Source organism: Bos javanicus, chromosome 10 (assembly GCF_032452875.1).
Source record: "Bos javanicus breed banteng chromosome 10, ARS-OSU_banteng_1.0, whole genome shotgun sequence".
Taxonomy (NCBI): domain Eukaryota; kingdom Metazoa; phylum Chordata; class Mammalia; order Artiodactyla; family Bovidae; genus Bos; species Bos javanicus.
In genome coordinates, this window is record NC_083877.1 from 35,944,505 (window position 1) to 35,964,223 (window position 19,719).

General features: G+C 47.1%; 1 protein-coding gene across 7 annotated transcripts; it reads right to left on the bottom strand.

Moving 5' to 3' along the window:
- Nucleotides 1-44: 44 nt before the first annotated feature.
- On the bottom strand, nucleotides 45-15,356 carry RMDN3 (regulator of microtubule dynamics 3). 7 transcript variants are annotated; one of them, XM_061430782.1, is made up of 14 exons: nucleotides 15,258-15,356; nucleotides 14,680-14,873; nucleotides 12,615-12,861; nucleotides 12,056-12,199; nucleotides 7,455-7,743; nucleotides 6,492-6,594; nucleotides 6,002-6,064; nucleotides 3,471-3,531; nucleotides 2,191-2,266; nucleotides 1,950-2,027; nucleotides 1,614-1,712; nucleotides 1,289-1,342; nucleotides 1,076-1,156; nucleotides 45-771 (listed from the first exon to the last, which is right to left on the bottom strand). In XM_061430782.1, the coding sequence occupies exons 2-14, from the start codon at nucleotides 14,864-14,866 to the stop codon at nucleotides 718-720; spliced, it is 1,536 nt and encodes a 511-aa protein (XP_061286766.1). In that variant the 5' UTR covers nucleotides 14,867-14,873; nucleotides 15,258-15,356; the 3' UTR covers nucleotides 45-717. The 7 variants fall into 7 exon arrangements, with proteins under 7 accessions (XP_061286766.1, XP_061286765.1, XP_061286767.1 ...); XM_061430781.1 differs by having other exon boundaries at nucleotides 15,116-15,318; XM_061430783.1 differs by having other exon boundaries at nucleotides 12,615-12,804; nucleotides 15,116-15,317.
- Nucleotides 15,357-19,719: the final 4,363 nt, after the last annotated feature.

The following is a 19,719-nucleotide window of genomic DNA, read 5'->3' on the forward strand; positions in this document are numbered from 1 at the left end:
GGAGATGAAAACAAACATAGAAAGGGGATTATAATCACTTCTAGTTAAGTTTAAATTTTGGATTTATTTCAAGTTTGTACCAAAATATATTCCAGGCAACTCTTCAGATCATCATTTTCAGTCATAAGCCTTATGCACTGCTGTTCCAAAAGCTGCCAGGACACTGGAAGTCAGGTGGTCCCGCGCTCAGCCCAGGAGTACAGTTACGATCCACATGATAGATTGAGCAGAGGCAATACCCATGGACTCCCCGACCTTCCGCCCTGGTAGGTTGGGGTGTGTGATCTTAGGACTATATATTTTGGTTCTGAATATTAATCAGTGAAAAAGATTAGAGAGTACACATTCTGTGTTTTGTTCCTATAGCTCTTTGGAGTTCATCCACCTCAGCAGCAGTTGAAAGGGAGCCTCCAGTGTTTTATCCACACTCTACCCTAGGGCAGGTGTATACTGGTCTTGATTTTTTGAGAACTCACTTTATGGAAAAAGTAATAGAAACCCAGGTCTCAAGTACTTCCCCAATTTCAGATTAGGTAAGGGATTAGAATAAATTAACCAGTAGGAAGAAATTGGGGAATTGTAGCAAGCAGCAGTCAGACCTAGGAGTCAAGACACTCCCTTAAGCAGTCTTGCTCCGTTTCCTGATCTAAGCAGGACCTAAGGGGAAAAGACTTAATTTTTTTCCTTCCTCGAGTCATGAAGCCCACTGAAATGTGATTATTCTCCTAAAATTACTTCCAATTCTTCCAGGTCCTTCTGGAAAGCTGAATCCTAGGAAGACAAGAGAATAAGACTAGGACTTTAAATCCAAGCCAACATTTCCTAAACCACTGGTACCTGAGAATGGGCCCTTTGCTTCCTTGCTATTACCAGTCTTTTTCCCACTTTCCCAGGACAACCTGGAACCTACGAACTCTGTCTCCTCCCCAGGTGAGATGTATACGAAAAATCCCACATGCAAAGTGCAGACTCTCTTTTGGAGGGAAATAAGAACCATGGGAAGACATTCTTTCCTGAAAAGTCACATAATGACTCAGTGAAAGAACCCTGTATTAGAAAAGCTCTTAAGTATTACCTCTTTAGTGACATTTGGCAGCTCCAGGGCCAACTTCATCCACTCTTTAGCTTCAGGGTTTTTCCCTAGTTCTTTGTAGCACTGAGAAGAGACAACAGTGAAAACCTGGGAGAAATACCACCAGGAGACTAGAAGGGAATGAGTGTATGTTTTCAAGAAAAAGTATCAACATATATATATTTCATCTATGTTGAAATGGGCAGATGAGTTTACCTTACAAATATATATCCTTCCTGCTTTGGAAAATCCTGGCTGTAGTTCTTCAGCCTAGAGAAGGGAGAATGCATTTCAGTAAGAGGTTCCGAAATCCAAGTCAGGCTAAAGTTTATTAGAGTTCAGTATCCAACCTGGAGATTGATTCAGTGAGTCTACATTTTTTTAATAAGCCCTTCCAGTGGTTTCTCATTTTCCACAGAACAGGCACACATAAAACTCCCCTCTACCAGAAACCCCTCCCAATACACTAATGTCCTTAGGGAAAACAAGGTCACCCCGGCCTTTCTGGCTGCTGTCCACCCTTCCCTTCCCTCCCTGATACCTTTAGGAAGCTTGAGAGGGCATCCTGCACAGTAGCACCAAGGGGGCTTTCACTCAAGGCTGTCGCAGTTTTTTTTTCTAGCCAGCTCAGGTGAGAGACCTGCCATCAAAAGATCAAGGTGTAACTAAAAACTTAAGTATCTTTAAGAACAATAAATGTTCTGTACTGAAAGGAAAAGGGGCCAAATAGGACTGCATCCAGTCACCACTCCCATGACTGCCTGGAGGGAAGGACACATAAGCCAGACCATGCTGAGGTGACCTGATCTTCACTGCACGGTGATCAGTGTCTCAGGGTAGTTTGGGCCCTTGTGTCAAGCCCTGAAATCTAGCTCACCTGGTAGCACCACCTGCCGAGGAGAAAGTGAGCCATGGGGTTTTCTGGCTTGAGAGCAATGGCTTTGTCCACATGCTCCTAGAGTGGAAATACAAACAAGTTAACATCAGAGAGCAGAGTTACTAAGGGAAGAAAGGCAAGTCACAGAGCTGTAGGGTAGGAACACCTTTGCAAAGAGCTAGGTTGGAGCAGGTAATCTGCACGAGACCAGCACCAGGGAAGGAAGAGAAGCCTTTCTCACCTTGAAGCTAAAGCCACTCTGGATGCGCCTCTGGATGCCCTCATGCTCAGCCAGCTGACCACAAAGCACTGCATACCTAGGGGGAGAGCAGCGGCAGGCTCAGGACTGAGGACCGTCCCTGCCAGGAAGGGGCTTCCCACCCAGGGCTGACGGCACTGCCCAGTACTTCATCTGTACATAATTCCTCTTTTCACAGACCTATGGTCCCAATTCATATTCTTTAGCAGATACAGTGGTAGGTTCACAGTTCCCCAAAGTACACTGGGTACAAAAAGTGGGCTCTTTTATACTTAAAATTTAGACAAGGTCTCAATCCAAATGTCCCCTCATGATCAGTATAGCCATAGCTGTCATAAAAACTTAAGCAGGTCTCTAAAAATCAGCATCAATGTGTAAGAAACGTGAATACACTGTCTGCTTAGTTGGTACGTCACTGGGAAGCTGTTTGGGAAGGGGATACTCTAAAATTAGCAACAGAAGCAGAGGAAGAAAAGGCCTCCGATTTCAGCCCTCTCCTCCACACCCTCCCAGGGAAACAAAGCCATCCAGCTTCCCATTTTCTGTCTTTAAAAACAAAGGTCTAAGAAACAGTGACCTGGCATCTAAAAAGAGGCACTGCAAAGTTTCAGCAACAGATGGGGAAACAAGGCCTCTCCAGCTCACAATCTGAGGGCAGAGTTACAGAAAGCAGCAGGGAGTGGAAAAGGAACACTGACTAAAACTGAGGTGCTAGAACCAGGCCTCCAGGTTGGCCCTGACCCACACAAGGTGGCAGGACTTTGCCCACATGAGATCACAAACAGGGCTGATGCTTTTGTGGACTAATACTGACTGCTGAACTTCCTGGGGGTGAGCTCACATCTATGTTTCCTCATGCCAGCAAAGCGAAGAAGCCAAAGTCCACCACCAGCCAGGGATCACAGCTAGGGGAATGAAGAGCTTGTATGGGAGAGGGGAACGGCCAATGTCCCAACCTCCCTGAGGAGCCAGGAGCCTCAAGGTTGAAGCCAGGGATGACATAAGAAAGCTACTCATTTCTCCAAGTTTCAACAGGAAGCTGTACTACTCTTCCCTTGTCTCACTCCCAAGGCACTTCCCGAAGGAAACTGCCCTGGGTCCCTGGCTTGGGGGAGGATTGGGACATATGAAAATAAAGGCCAGAGCTTCCTCTCCTGGTGCCTCTGGCAAATGCCTGTTTGGCCAGGGCAGAGAAAAGAAAGGGCTCTGCTCCACTCTAACCCATGCTGGGCTCTTTCTGGGGCCCTGCAGGGTGTTATTACCACTGATGACACTCCGCATTCTCATTCCCCTTCTCCAGAGCGACCTCAGCTTCTTCTTTTCCTGTAAGACAGAAGTGATCCAGAGTTGACTCGGGCTCCCGTGACCCCTCCACGGGAAAGGCTGTGGGAGGATGGTCTGCTCTAGCTCTCACAGTTCCCACCCAAGCAGGACTTATAAATAGTTATGCACTTGAGCAGAGTGAAGAGATACAAATAGCTTTTCAAGGATAACTTCCACTTTGCCTTGCTTTCCCTATCTCTGTCATCAGCTGTCCCAGCTATACAACACCCACCCGACATGCTCAGAGCACTGCAAATATAAAAGGACTCGAAAGCAATCACAGTTGCCCTAGTAGATCATTACCTGGAGAGTTTTTGATTTGGGGTCTGTGGATAGGCCTTAGGGTGTCCATGAAATCCCACTGAAATATTAGGCATAAGTCCATTTTCTTGAGAGGGTCCACAGCTTTGATTGGATTCTCAAGAGGACCATGATCTAGGAACAGTAACCATGGCTCTGGGCCAGAACTCCTCACTAGAGCCAAATGACCTGGCATCTGACCAAGGATGACTTTCATGTAGTCCTTACCCAAGTTTTCCAGGCACCAAAACTAACAGAAATCAAGGCCTAAACACATGCAGGCTCTTGACAAGGGTCCCCTAGAACATCAAGGAGCTGGAGCCCTCCAGATGAGAACCGTTACACCTACGCACTGGAGAAAACAGAACACTGCGAAATGGGACATCTGATTAGAAGAGGGCTTCCATAAAAGAGAATGAAATAATGCCATTTTTAGCAACATGGACAGACCTAGAGATCATACTAAGTGAAATAAGACAGAGAAAGACAAATATACATCACTTATGTGTGAAACATATTTTTTAAAAATGATACAAATGAACTTATTTACAAAACAGACTCAGAAAACAAACTAGTTACCAAAGGGGAGGGATAAATTTGGAATTCGAGATTAACAGATATGAACTACTATATATTAAATAGATAAACAACAAGGACCTACTGTGTAGCAGAGAACTATATTGAATATCTTGTAATAACCTATAATGGAAAAGAATCTGCAAAGTATATCTATGTATAACTGAATAACTTCGCTGTACCTCTGAAACATTGTTAAGTCAACTGTATAATAAAAATTTGAAATAATAAAAAGAAATTTTCAATGGCAAGGGCTTGAAAGGGAACACAGGGAATGGAACAAAAGTAAGGTGTTAAGGTGATAGGCTGGCTAATCTGAAATGTTTCCTCATGTATAAGTGATAGTAATCATGGTATAATTTTGTATATGCAACAAATACATTTAAAGAGAACAGGTGAGAACCCTACAATTCCCCTATCCAAGCAGAACCATGTGGCTCTACCACTGAGGGACACTGTCTTTTAGGGGACTTTACTCTGCCCGCTTCAAAGCACTCACTCACTAGGGAAATAACGGTGAAGAATGAGGCAACCAGTTCCCTGCAGCCTCCTGATGGTCCAGCTTCTAGAGGCAACACAAAATGAACTTTAGATCCACCAACAATGGTCCTAAAAGGCTAGAATCACAGAGCAGAGCCTTCAAAGTCTCTCCATAGTCCCCTGACCTCCAGAAGGAACAGATCTGTCTGGGGGTGCTACAAGGAGCCATACCAGTGTGGGCATAGCTGCTTCTCTAACCACTGCTCCATCTCCACCTTCAGGGTTCACGTTGGCTATTAGTACTAAGAGATGATCAAAAGGAAAAGGAAAGGTGGTTGTTGCCACCAAGAGTCCAGACACCAGCCCCAAACGCTGATCAGAATCCTCACCTGAAACACAGGAAAGGTAGCAGAAACTTTTGAAAAGAAACAGACAGTAATTAAGCACCTTCAGTTAAAACTTCCAGGGATTTTTCTGAAGATCAAACATTCAGCTCAACTGACCTTTCTGTATTGGCAGAATTCTACAACAGTTTATAGAATGACGACCTTGAGGTACTGTCAGACTCTACATTATCAAAAATTCAATGTCTGCGAGGCTGTACTACGAGATGTGGAAGTCCACCGACGGTGCCTGACTCAGAGGCTGTGTAGCTAGGCAGGACACATCTTGCCCGTAAAACCAGTCTCTAAAATCTCAAGGGTCTTAACTTCACGACAGTAGAGGACAGGCCATGAACCTGGCATGAGTCAGATGCACCCTACATGCCCGGGGACAGGTTCTGACAACAGAGCTGGCTAGTAGACCCCACGGGCTTGTAGGCTAGTGGTATTCTCCCAAACTACTCCTTCCTGGCACTCACCAAACGTACTCCACTCATTATGTTCTTAAACACCTGCCCCACAGGCTCCATAACTGAAACTAGAGTCTTAAACAGCAGCAAAAAAAAAAACCCCTCCTCAGGTTAAGAAAGGTTTTGCCCTTTGTAGTTAAAGAATTAGGACAAAGAACAGTGCTAATGAAACAACTACAATTGACCCTGAACAATGCAGGGGTTACTGGCCCTCTGCCCAGTCAGAAATCCACGTGTAACATAGTCAGCCCTCTGGCTCACCAGTAGAGGATCTGCCTGCCAGTACAGGAGACGAGGGTTCAATCCCTGGGTCAGAAAGATGCCCTGGAGAAGAAAATGGCAACTCCAGTGTTCTTGCCTGGGAAATCCCATGGACAGGAGCCTGGCAGGCTACAGTCCATGGAGTTGCAGAGTCCGACACAACTTAGCAACTAAGCAACAACAAATCCTCAGGCCCAAGCAACCACGGACTGTATGTGCTTGCGCTGCTCAAATCACTGATGTTCAAGGCCAGCTGTGCTACAGTCACGTATGCCTGTGTGACTCAAGCCCCATACCGTGCAGAAAAGCAGAGACTATTCTGTGTCTCCAGGAGGAAATGGGTCTCTGGGAGCCAGTCTGTCCCTGCTGAGTACCTGAGCCCCAGCTGCCCTGATAGCCTGCGTCTTGGTGGGTCCCCTGGGCCCCAAGCCACTGGGCTGGCTCCACCCTCAGAATCAGTCAGTTGCACCAGGAGGCTGTCAGCACTTACCACTTAGGGCATAGGACCTCTTCTCACTCGCCTCCTCGGTAAGCTCACACATGTCACTGTAGGCCCGGGCCAGGCGCCAGAGAAAGTCCTGCCGGCTTCCATGCTGCAATCCAAAGAGAGGGATGAGGGCTCCTTCTCAGCTGCAGAGAACTGGAGCCCTGACCTTCTCTCTGTGTCGTAAACACTGATATCAGGCCATCTACATGGCCTCTCACCTGCAGTTAGGTGGTGACATCATCTCTAGTCAGTAGACTGCACAACCCACAAAGTGGGTGCCTCCTGGCCTCCCAATGCTATGAGGAGGGAAGGCCAACTCCAACATGTAATGAGTTACAGCAAGAGCATGTGGCAAGGCCCAGGAAAAGGGAAATTCTAACTGAGGGCATTTATAGCTCAGTTCACTTCAGTCGCGTCCAACTCTGCGACACCATGGACTGCAGCACGCCAGGCTTCCCTGTCCATCACCAACTCCCGGAGCCTACTCAAACTCATGTCCATCAAGTCGGTGATGCCACCGAACCAAACCATCTCATCCTGTCGTCCCCTTCTCCTGCCTTCAGTCTTTCTGCATAAATTCTGGCAGTGAACTTGAGAAGGGAACTGTGATTGAGTGACCCAGACACTTGTCACTGGTGATGAAAACTTCAAATGGGGCAAGCAGCTGTGGGTCTGCCTCAGGGAAATAAAAGGGGAAAGTTTCAGTTCTTTCCACATTTCTCCCTATGCTGAGAGCCAGAGCCAACTACCCAGGGGGTGGTGGGGGAGGAAGCGCTGGGGCAGGGAGTACACAGGCCCCTAGGGGCAGCACTTGGCCTCCTTGGAAAAGGGTGTACGACCCTGAGGGTAGATGCAGAAACTCGCCGTGTCACCCTCATTTCCCTTCCCATGTCACCTGGCAGGGTCACTGACATACTCGTGGGAGTGAGCAGGGGAAGGAGGGTAGACGGGCCGTTGGAGCCTCACCACCAGCTTGTTGTTGAGCAGCAGCTGGAAGCCCTCCCGCTTGCCCTGCTCACTGCCCTGGTGCAGCTCATCTGCCTGCTGCAGGAGCGGCATCACATCTTCCTGGCCAGGGGAGCCTCCAGCCTCCGGGGCTTCAGGCTCCAGACCCAAAGCCACCTCCACCTCCAGGTCCAAGGAGTCCTTTCTGCCCATCTTCACGGTCTCGCAGCTCACTTCATCTTCACCGTCACCGTCACTCTCCCTTTCAGAGTCCCGCTCATAGTCAGACTCAGCATTGGCTGTTGTGTAACTGTGGCGGGGAAACAAAGAGACAAGGGCAAGGGAGGGGATTACTTAACCTCAGACCACCAGGGGTCTAGCCTCCTCCACAGAGGGGCTCTCCACAGCGCTGCAGCCATCAGCACTGACCGTGAGCCACGCCCCTCACTGAGGGGGGACTCAGTCCTGAGAGAATGCTTCCTAGGGAACCACAGGAAAATGATCTGGGAGGGGAAGAGTGACCAACTCGGAGCCCTGTGACAGTCAGAGGCCGATATGAGAAGCCCCTACTTAGCTACCACCACGTCTGCCAGAAAACAGAGAAAGCCTAGAAAGGTATCAACAAAATGTCAGTAGACCTCTCAGGGCAGAGGAATTAATATCCCCCCTATATTTTAGTATTAGATGGGATTGCTTTAGGGACCATATATTCTTATAAGTAAAGTAATAAAAGTTTAAGATAAAAACCTTCAGATGCAGGTGGAGCTCGATGGCTCACGAGGGGAAGGGTTTGTCAATCATTTTTGCTTTATCAGCCAAATGCACCTGCCAGAACCAACATGGGTGGATGCCAGCCTCTGTGGCTGTGGGTAGCCACAGATATACATATTTTCTTTCTCAATTCAATGTATACCTCTGTCCCAAGTCAGTAACCAAACCTCAACCACAACAGGAGTAGCCCTTGGAAACCTTGGGAACTGGTGGGGGGAGCGGGGGAGGGCTGCAGCTGGAAGCAAGAAAGGCAGAAGATGCAAGCAATCCCTTAGGAAGGTGTCTGTGGGGCTGCCATCCAGGTGTCTCCTGGGGAGCTCAACTCTGATTGCATCCACTGTTTCTCCTGGATCTTTGCCTCCACCAGCAGCTAATGATACTGTTTTCTCCAACTGCCAACTGAGTCAGACAAAAACCGAGCAGAGCAGAAGATAAGGCTTCGAGGGGTCACAACCAGACACCAAAGAGCCCCCAGGCTGAGTGAAGGAAAAGCAGGTTCTGTCTGAGCTAGCAGGTTCCAAGACACAGGGAAGATCCTTGAGTCACTTAAGGATAAGCCTTCCTCCGTCCTGAAATAAAAGACAGGTAGGATCCGTGTGGCTGGAGCAAATCAGACCCGAAGGAGAGACACAAACAAAGTCACAACAAGATAGCCTAAGGTCAAGGGGGCTGAGTACTGCAGGTCCAAGTGCTGTCCTCCTCGTCTGCAAAGCCAGAGAGGACAGGGACCAAGTGAGTAACCAGACCTGGGGTCCAGTCCACCCATCCTATTTCTTTATAGGGGAGCTTTCAGATGCATTTAACAAAGGCGCTCCAGAAACATCTATTACAAGAAATTGGAAAATATTTAAAACCTTCTTAACCTTGCTTTTTAAAGAGGTTATAGAAGTATCTCCCCCTTCAAGCAATTTGCAGTAAAAAAAAGGGACAAGGAAAAGTGGTATCAGATTTCACAACCAACCTGGGTGGTGGTGAGCAAGACCACACAGGGGCAGCCTAGAGAAACTCTCTTAGGCTCCTAGGCTTAGACAATAACCTGCCCCATCCAGAAAGTCAAATCAGTGGCTACCAGTGCCCCTACTCAGCCCAACCAGGCCCAGAGGCAAAATGAGTAAATGAATTTTTGGCAGGTGCAAGCTTGAGTCTCATCACTTCATGTTGCAAAAAGAAGAGGAGACCCCACTCATTCCCTGCTCAGCTGAAGGCTGCCTCGGCATATGGGGAGAGACCCCTGCTCTCATCCTGCCTGAGCGCAGTCTCCAGGGAAGGAAGCAGGGAGGAAGGTCCTTCAGTGCTGTGATCGCTCTGGGCCGTAAAGGCCGGGGAGCTCACATGGGCAAGGAAAAGGAGAGGTCGGGGGACCTTGCTGCCACCCAGTGACAGCTGGTATCGCAGCATTCTCCCACATTTCTTGGACCACATACCCAGCTGCTGGTGAAATCCACCAGAGAAAAAGTGGTGACCCTTTTGTTCAATGTGCCCGGCAGCTTTTGAGATGAGTACAGACCTCTGAAAAGGTCCTTTGGTCCTGTGCACTCAAGCTAGACACACTGTTCCCACTGTGGAGCAAGGACTCCAGGCTCCCTTGAGGCAAGGAGGCCAACTCTGCTCCTTAAGGAGAGCCCCCGCGTCAGGGATCAAGGACTCTTACACACACAGCCCTCCCAGCAATTACATTTCTTTCCTCCAACTGCTAAGCCCCGTAAGAGGTGCTGAGCTGAGGCAAAGACAAGCAGGCCTGGGCCCTGACCCCACAGTGGCAGGGAAGATAAGACCAAGAGGAATGAGGTGATAAGCAAACACCCAAGGAGGAGTGGCAATGAGGCTGCCGGCAGTGGCTCCTGGCTGGAATGCCTGGGCAGGTTTGCCAGGGGAGCTGGTATTAGGGCGAGTTGGGTTTTGCAAGGAGGGAAGTAAAGCTGCATTTGCAACAAGGCTCTGGGAACAAGCTCACTGACCCACCCAGTGATTCGGACTCTGGCATATTCAGCTGATCCCCTGGGAGCTGTTTTATTTGGAAGAAAGCGAGAACACAGCTTTCAGTGGTGCAGAGCTGTCCATCAAATAGTCTTATTCTTTCATCCCTCAAAGAAGCTCTCCTTCCCCAGGGCCCACAGGTTTAAAGCCATTCCCAATATCATATATGGAACAAGTTGCCAGTCCAGGTTCGATGCACGATACTGGATGCTTGGGGCTGGTGCAGTGGGACGACCCAGAGGGATGGTATGGGGAGGGAGGAGGGAGGAGGGTTCAGGATGGGGAACACATGTATACCTGTGGCGGATTCATTTCGATATTTGGCAAAACCAATACAATATTGTAAAGTTTAAAAATAAAATAAAATTAAAAAAAAATAATAAGCCATTCCCAAGGCTTGGTCTCCTTGACCATGACCAAATGAATGATTCACTACGGCCATTGCTCCTGAGAGCAGTCGGCTAAACCAGTCTTGCACCATGCACGACCATCGGCTTCCACATGCCACAGGATCGGTCACAAGGCTAAGCCTGCTGGAGCTGTTATTAAGGAAGCCACCCTTTCTCTCCAGCTGCTACAGGCAGCTGGCAGCCCTGTCCTGCCCTGTATGGCTTTGGGAGCCCCAGTGAGCACCCTAAGCTACGAAGCACCCATAAACTTCCCTGGTTAATCACTCTGGCTCGTGCTGCCCCCAGAAGCCTGTACAATTTCTTAAAATCATCATGAAGGGGTTTGAGTTCTATTATCCTAGTCTTGGGCAGAGCTGTGACCTGTCCTTATGTTCCACACTCATAAAGTTCAAATGTCAAGTAACTGGCTTCCTTGGGTTGCTTAGAAATGCTCCTTAAGAGATGCTCCTCTCTCTCCTTTGTGAGACTAAGGAAATACCTCTGAAGTGCTTCCCACCTGTCTGTCACAAAGGAGGAATAAACTGGTTAATATTATGAAGTGTTTCAGCTGAAGAGGGACATGCTGCAAAGATCATGAATGACTGGTTTAGCTTTTGGTTTCCATGTGTATGTTTGGAGCTACACCAGTTGTTCTGCCCTGAAAGGACAGGCCTGACTGCTCACTTCACCAGCCTCTTCTTTGAAGGGGGAGAAAGGTCAGCAAAGGCCACAAAGAGAGACCAGCCTCTAGACCCCACGTGGGCCACCTGGATGGCGGCCTCGAAGCAGACACGGGCAGACGCTGCTATTAACAGCACTGCAACGAAGATGTTCATTCAGACTCCATCCGTGGGATGGAAATTTCAAAATGGCACCCGTGGTTTAAAACCAAAAAGCCCTCAGCCTGACCAACCTGGGCGTTCCACCAGACTCCTGCCTGCAGCCCTGTCTCACAGTAAGGCCTATGGCCAGACCTGCTGGCCCACCAGTTACTCAGGTGAGTCACCGCCCACCTGTGAAGAGGGCGAGGGCGCACAAGCGGATCTCCCCGTGGGAAGAGAACTTCCCGAGGGAGGGAGCGTGCTTAGCGCTTAGACAGCTCTGTAGACCTGGCCCAGTCACTCAGTGAAGGAAATACGGCCGTTAAGACAAAGCTTACAAAGTCCTCCTGATAACAGGAAACCACCCAACCGACGTTACAATAAAACAAAAATAAAGGATCTAATAACTAGGTAAAAAGCAAACCTACTCTGAGAAAAATAACAGATGCAAACACTAACTGCTGTTAAACATTCCCATCTGTCCGGATGACATGTGGTGGATGGTTTTTCTTATTTCAACTGTTTTGTATTTCATTTGTTTATATCCTTACCTTGTTCTAAAAATTATTTACAGCAGCTTGGTGTGAACTTTTCATTCTGAACATTACTTTTACACAATGTAACCTGGCTGAAGCCACAGCTGTCTCCAGGAGACATGACTCACCCGCCTTCACTCTCGGCATCCGTGAACGTGGCTCCTGAGGCAGCCGTGAAGTAGACAGAGCTGGAGCCGGTAGAGTCACTCCTCTCCCGGGCAAATGGGAACCTTCGCCGCCGAGCCACTTTCTGGTTCTCTTCCATATGTGATCTGAAAAGTAAGCTCCTTTCCAGAGGGTGCCATTAGGCCCTTCCAGCCTGCCTTTCCCCTCACCATGAGGGAGCCTCTTACTACTGCTGCTCATTAAAGGGCCCAAAGCAGAGAAACTCTGGGGTCTCTGCCCTCAGGAGAGCAAGAAGGGCAGCTGGCGGGACCCAGCCTACAGAGCAGACCAGGTTAAACAGGACAAAGTATTTCAGCTGCTGCAATAGACCCTGAGGGCCCAAAGGCAGCAAGAACTCAGGTAAGGCAAGGAATCAAGCACATGGCTTCCCTGCCAGAGAGGTTAGAAGCCAGAAAACTGGCTGTGTCCTTACAGACAGACAACAAAGGCTGAGAAAGCTGTCGGGGCGAGGAAAAGCTAGGGTGCAGGGGCCAAGGCAACAAGGAAGGCTGCAATACTCACCGGACCTCCCCCACAATCTGCCCAGCAAGCCCCTGCAGGCTGCTCCTCAGCTCTTCTACCTCCCGCCGCAGCGCCACCAGGCTGGTCAGCACGAACTCCAGGCGGTCCAGTACCACCTCCTGTCCTCGTGGAAGGCTTGAGAGCACTGCAGCATCACCAGCCTCACCCGGGGCTGCCCGCAACGGCCTGACTGGAGGACGGAGGACAGGAGACAGCGATGCCCGTGGGCTAGAGGGACGAGAAGATCCTGCACCCAGAACTCAAGAACTCTTACCTCTCACTGGAGTTCAATTTATAAAGATCTTTGAGGGTCAGATATTCACAAGTCCCAGGTAACAAACCCAGAAAAAAAAAAATCAAGGTCCCAATCTTTAAACGAGAGCTCTCCAGGGAATTCTCTGGTGGTTTAGTGGCTAAGATTCCATGCTTTCACTACCAAGGGTCCAGGTTCAATCCCCGGCTAGGGGACTAAGATCTTGCAAGCATGGCCAAAGGGAAAAAAACAAAAAAGTCCACAAGAGCCCTTTGTTCCAAAAACCTTGCACCCAGGGCCCTTCATGAGCACTGTATACCTTGGCAGATAATGTAGAATGCTCTCGCAAGAGTGCGATACCTAGAAGGCAGGATAGCTGCCCTGCTGCCCAAATCCCAGGCAGTCAAACCTTACCACACAGCAAAACTGAAACTGAGCTCACTCAAATTCTGATCTTGCACTTTACAAAGAATAGCAAAGAACACTCTTTCCTCTCAAGAGCTTCATTTAGTATTATCAGAGAGTGGCAAGGTAAACAGGGGCAGTTACTGAGAGAAAAGGTACACCAGGAAAAACCCACCCAAACCCCACTGGGAAAAAACATCATCACCAAGCCCTGAATTGAGCTCTAAGTAAATTCTAAAATGCTAGAAAACGGATACCTAAGACAAGTGGACTGGGAAATGTAAAAACAGGAGAGAAACCAGAAAGGCAGGACCCACAGTCCAAGCAAGCATAAAGCTGTTAGAGGAAATCTAGTAACAATAAAGGCTGGATTACTGTACAGACCCAACAATGTTCCAGTATGTAAAGCAAGAAAGATCCCTGGGAATGTGGCTACCACCTCCCAACCTCAGTAGAAGAAAGATTACAGCTGAGAAATTACAAACCAACAAACAAAATACAAGGAAAAGAAAGGAAGGGCAAGCACACTTGCAGCGCTGTTACTACCAGCTTATTAAAATGCTGACAAACAATTGCAATCTAAGGTGAAAACTCTTAAGACTCTTCAAAAACTGGCATTTGGTCATCAGAGGAAACATGTGTTTCCAATGAACATGAGGCAAGATGACTTGAACCCTCTTCTATCACACACACACACATGAGGGGAGTGGTTTGGACGAGCCCTAGATGCTTTGCTCTAATGGGTTAACATTAAAGTTTTCCAAAACTGAAAGTACTAACCATTTGTGTCTGGCTCCCAGCCATATTCAGCTTCAACTGCAGTAAGTGCACTCCCGGCCCCATGCTGTGGGAAGTCCACAGGACCAGGTGACCAAGCCCAATCCTGCCACTTACTTGCTCTGTGACAGCCTTGGGAAAGTTACACAACTTTTTTCAATTTCAACTTACTCATAAGAAGGATTTAAAAAAACAAAACCTTGAACTATATAGTCTCCAAGGTGTCTTCGAATGTTAATATTAACCTAATTTAATACATAAGCCTCAAAAGATTTTAATTTCTCCAAGACTATTCTCTTTTTACTTTCTTTCGGACCTTTACTTATTAAACACCTCAACCACACTAAGCAAGTAACTTTAATACATACACAGCACTTCTGCGGCCAGAACTAAAAGTGAAAGCTAAGCCTTTTCACTATATACTTTCCTGGGATCACAGGAAAAAGACGACAGAAGAGGAAGACTGCTTTTCCTTTTCGATAAACTTTCCCCAAACTTGAAACTCTCGGGCCCCGCACCCACCCGCCTAGTTTTTCCTGTTGTCCTGTCCCGCAGGTTCTGCTACAAGCAGCCCCGACCCCAAGCCCACCCCCTCAACAGTCACTGAGGCCTCAAAAGCCCCGCTCCTACCTTGGCGTCCAGGCTCTGAAGTCTGCGTGTAGTCCAGAGAGTTGGACTGACTCTGGCTCTGGCCGCGGCGCTGGGTCCGTTTCCACCGCTGGCTATAAAGGGCACATAGGAATCCAAGGCCCGCGGCGGTGCCCAGCAACAGTCCTAGCCCGGCGCGGGCGCCACCCAAGGTCCCCAGACTAGACATGCTACACCTGCAGCCCGCGTGAGCCACCAGGAGCAAGCGGGCGAAGGAAGGGAGAGAGATTCATGAGTGTGGTCCACCCATCGCCAAAGCCGAACCCTGTAAGATAATCTCCCTGCCCAGACCCCGAGCATTCGCCACCCTCACCCTAGTCCCGACCTTAAGGTTTCTGCTAGCCCCCAGGCCTGACTACCACGCCGCCCACTCGGCCCTTCGCAGCCTCCCCTCCAACACGCCCCCTAAGCCTGATACTGGAGTCAGGTCGATGGGCTTCCAAATCCACCCCCCAGCCTCACGACACTGCAGACCACAAACCCGCCGCCCTGGCTACAAAACCCTGGCCTTTCCGCCGCTTCCTTTGAAGGCGCCCCAGCCTGTCTGGACCTCAACTCACTCTTACTACCGCTAGCTACTGTGGCGAAGGCCGCGGCTTCTCTGTCAATGACCGTGACGTCATCAAACGGTGCCAACTAGCAGCCTCGCGCGCCTATAAGAAGGCGGGGGTGAGCAGCCCTTCGAGACTCCACCTCGTGGCCAGGTTTTTCCCTAGGGGGCGGGGCTACAGGCACTACCAGCGGGGCGGAGCCAGCAGAGATCTGGAAAGGCGAATCGAGAATGGGTTAGAAGGCGAGTAAAAGTGACCAGGGCTTCCCAGCTGGCGCCGCTAGTGTTAAAAAAACCTGCCTGCCAATGCAGGAGATGTAAGAGACGCGGGTTCGATCCCTGGGTCAGGAAGATCCCCTGGAACAGGGCATGGCAATCCACTCCAGTATTCTTGCCTGAAGAATCCCATGGACAGAGGAGCCTGGCGGGCTACCGCCCATAGTGTCGCACAGAATCGGACACGACTGAGCGACTTAGCACGCACAAACAGGGGAAAGCTGAGAGACTGCCTGGAGTGGATGCTCAGAGCAGTAACTCCGTGGTCTGGCCAGCTGAGGTTCCATCTCCCTCCAATCACACCAGGTTACAGCTGAGGTTCCATTTCCCCTCAATCACACCAGGTTACTTAGTGTTCCCGGAATATGCTCCTAATACCCAACGTTTCTACCTTTTCCACTGCTGCTCTTTCTGTCTTGAACCCCTACCTGGAAAACGCCACCTCTCTCCACCTTTCCTTAACCCTCGGTCAAAACTCAGACTTTATTTGATTTCAGCTCAATTTGTTTACGTATTTTTACTCAAATCGTTTACTAAGCTCAACACAATAGTGCCTTTGGCAATTCAAGTTAAAACAGGTTAAGTTGTTGGTTATCCACAACAGGCCCTGAGTTCCCAGGGCCAGCTTCTGCCAGCTGACATCTGAAAAAGATGCACACCCCATCATTTAAAAAAATCTTAAACCTTAAATTGTTGTAACATTAAACAGGGACAGGCTTATAAAAACTCTTTTTAATATCCAGAATGAAAATTAAATTCATTAAATTCATTCCTCTAATGATAACATTTTAAATGTTTGCATGAGGCTGAAACTTGGGTTGATCTCTGTTTGCTTAAATTGGTTGATAGCATTTCAGATTTTGTTTTAATCATTTTTTTCTACCACCTGTGAACTGTACTTTTATAAATCTATATTGATCCTATGATTTTATGCAACTTGTAGTTTTAGAAACTAAAAAGAAGAGAATCATCTGCAGTCCAGTTGTTAGGACTCTGTGCTTCCACTGCTGGGGGCTCAGGTTCTACCCCTGCATGGGGAACTAAGATCCCACAAGCCCTGCAGTATAAGTCAAAAATTAATTAATTACTTAAAAAGCAAACAACACATAGGGACTTCCCTGGTGGTCCAGTGATTAAGAATCTGCCTTCCAATGCAGGAGACATAGGTTCCATCCCTGGCCAGTGAACGTCTTAAGATCCCACATGCCTTCAGGGCAACTAAGCCTGCACACCAAAACTACAGAGCCCACGCATTTTAGGGAAAGATCCCCAGTGAAGACAAGATGCAGCCAAAAATAATAAATAAATATTTGAAAAAAATTAAAGACAAGATTTTTTTATGGATTATGGTTCTAATTTTATTGTCAGCATTTCTTAAAAGTTAAATTTTAGTTTAGTGGGAGTCAAAATATCTAAACCAGTCCTCCCAAATCCTTGACTAGATATTATATTTATTTACTTTTTAATTGTGAGATATTTTACACATATAGCAGTACATTTGGGACTTCCTTAAGTGGGCCAGTGGTTAAGAATCCGCCTGCCAATGCAGGAGACATGGGTTCAGTTCCTGGTCCAGGAAGATTCCACATGCCGCAGAGCAGCCAAGCCCTGTGCAACAACTTCTGAGCCTGCACTAGAGAACAGCTCCTGCTCACCACAACTAGCGAAAGCCCTCACAAAGCAATGAAGACCCAATGCAGCCAAAAATAAATAAAAAATTCCAGAGGTTGTGGTGAAGTCCTTTAAATAAAAAACTTCACCAATATCTGCTACTGATTTTTTTTTCCAGCTACTCATTTTTAAGGATTCAGTTTCATTAGTATTAGTACCTCTTGCGATACGCTAAGAGATTAAGTATGTTGTCTTGGTGGTGAGAAAGGAATGCTTTTAATATCTTTTCCGTATTTTTCCTCATTTTTCTGAAATAAGCATGTATTTCTTCTGTAATAAGAAAAAACTGAGTATTTTTACTTTGGAGGGAATAAAAACCTGTTTAATTAATTAATTCCTTAGTGGAATTAATATTTTCTTTCTTTGCCTTTGAGGCCTGGTTACCTGTATTACAATTGGTTCTATAAATATTTGCTTTCTAGACTCTCTACCCACTGGACTGCTTACTTTTCCAGGATGGAGTTCATGCCTGATCCATTCCCTATGCCTAGCACAGCTCTAATACAAAGACCATCCATAAAAGCTGCATGGAGGAAGGAAGGAAATAAGGAATGATGAATATCCAGCCCCTGCCACATTGATAATGCTTTTGTTACCAAACCAAATTTGTTTGCCCAAAGCATGGCAAGTCAAATGCTAAGACACAGAGGTTTGCAGCAGAAAAAGAATTCATTACCAAGGCAGCCAAGCCAGGGGACAGGAGAACAAATCTCAGATCCGCCTCTCTGAAGACTTGAGATATAAAGAAACAGGGTAGGGGACTTCCCTGGTGGTACAGTGTTAAGACTCCACCTTCCAATGCTGGGGACATGGATTTAATCCTTGGTGGGTGAACTAAGATTCCACATGCCAGGGAGCAACTAAGCCCCTCTAATCACAACTGGAGAATCCCACCTGCCACAACAAGAGCTAGCACAGCCAAAGTTAAAAAAAAAAAAAAGAAAAGAAACAGGGTGATCTTAGGCATGGGGGAAGGTGATTAGAGATAGGAAAAGGTAAGGTAAATGGTGTTCTGTGTGGCCATATCTGGGTTATACGCTTCTTCATGCAGGCGCTTAGCATGATCTTAAAAATGCAGGCGCTTAGCATGATCTGATGGTGGAGTTTTGACCCTCTTATGTCAAAAGGCTGTTCATTGGACACTTGTGTGGACCCAGTTTTAGGCTCAGTGGTCCCAGCCAGTCTTAGCCAGCTTGAACAGAACATGAACTGATTCCAAGTTCCCAAGAAACAACTTGAGCTCCCGTTGCTATAGCGACCCACACTTCAAAGGTGTTATCTGTAGGGGTGGTTAAGGAGTCTTGTGATATATTACCCAGGCTATGTGATATTTGAAGGGTATGAAATTAGAGAGAGAAAAAAAACAAAACAAAACAAATTAAAGCTAGCTTTAAAAACAAAAGCTAGCTTAATCAGTGAAGGGAGTTTACAAGCAGAGGGGGTTTTTAACAAGTTGTTTCTTATCTATTGTTCTGTAAAACAAGGTAATAATTTGCTAGTCATAAGCCTCTGTTAACCCTGTGGACACAGTTTGATTTTCATAATGAAAAGCTGAGTAGTAGAAGAACAATTTCTTCTCCTTTTATAGGGGAGGAAGATCTGCCAGATAAACTGATTGTGGCAAGAGGTGAAGCCAGATGGGAAAACCAAGTAGGGGAATTCATTTCCTCCTGGATATTAAAGATATTATCTGGTGTGCATGCCTCTGCTAGGGCAATCAGCATTGGGGTAGGTGATTCTGGATGGAGTACTCTATCTTATGCTGCATCTGCAGACCAGTTTTGCAAATTTAATAAATCCCTGGCAGTCTGAGATAGTCTGCCCTCCTGTTTCCTCCCCACCCCTCCACAGTCCAGCCTGAGAGAGTAGAGCAAACCCCAAATCCCTGTCCTGGTCTCTGCCCAGAACATGAGAGCCTTATGTACCTGGCTCTTTCAAGAGAGGTGACATATGCCTTGGGATGGTGGCCTTACCTCTAAGACACTTGACATTTAAAAAGGATTGTTCTTACAAAATATTTAATGGCTACAAAATAATACTTATAATATATGTATAAAAACTGAGTACATTTATAATCCTTTGCACCCACATCCTAGTGTAAGAAGGAGAACATCATTTTTATCTTTTAAGAACCCTGCATTTCTGTCTCTCCTCCATCCCTTTCTCTTCTCTCAGAGGTAACCACTACCCTGAATATTATATTTATCATTTCCTTCAAATTGTTTAGTTTTGCATGTTTGTGAGCTTTAGGTAAATAGGATTATTCTGTATTTTCCCCAGTATTTGCTTTTTTATTCATTTTTATTGTAGTGTCCATTGTATGAATCAAGCAAAACCTTTTTCTACTTCAGATGGCAATAAAGACTGTTTCCAGTTTTTTGCTAATTACAGTGCTGTTATGAATATTCTTTTTTAATATTCTTGATGTAGTCAGTGAGTTTTCCTAGGTTTATCGATGAGAGGTCTGGTGGGTCACAGTAATGAACATCTTAAGCTTTACTGGATGATGCCAAATTGTTTTCCAA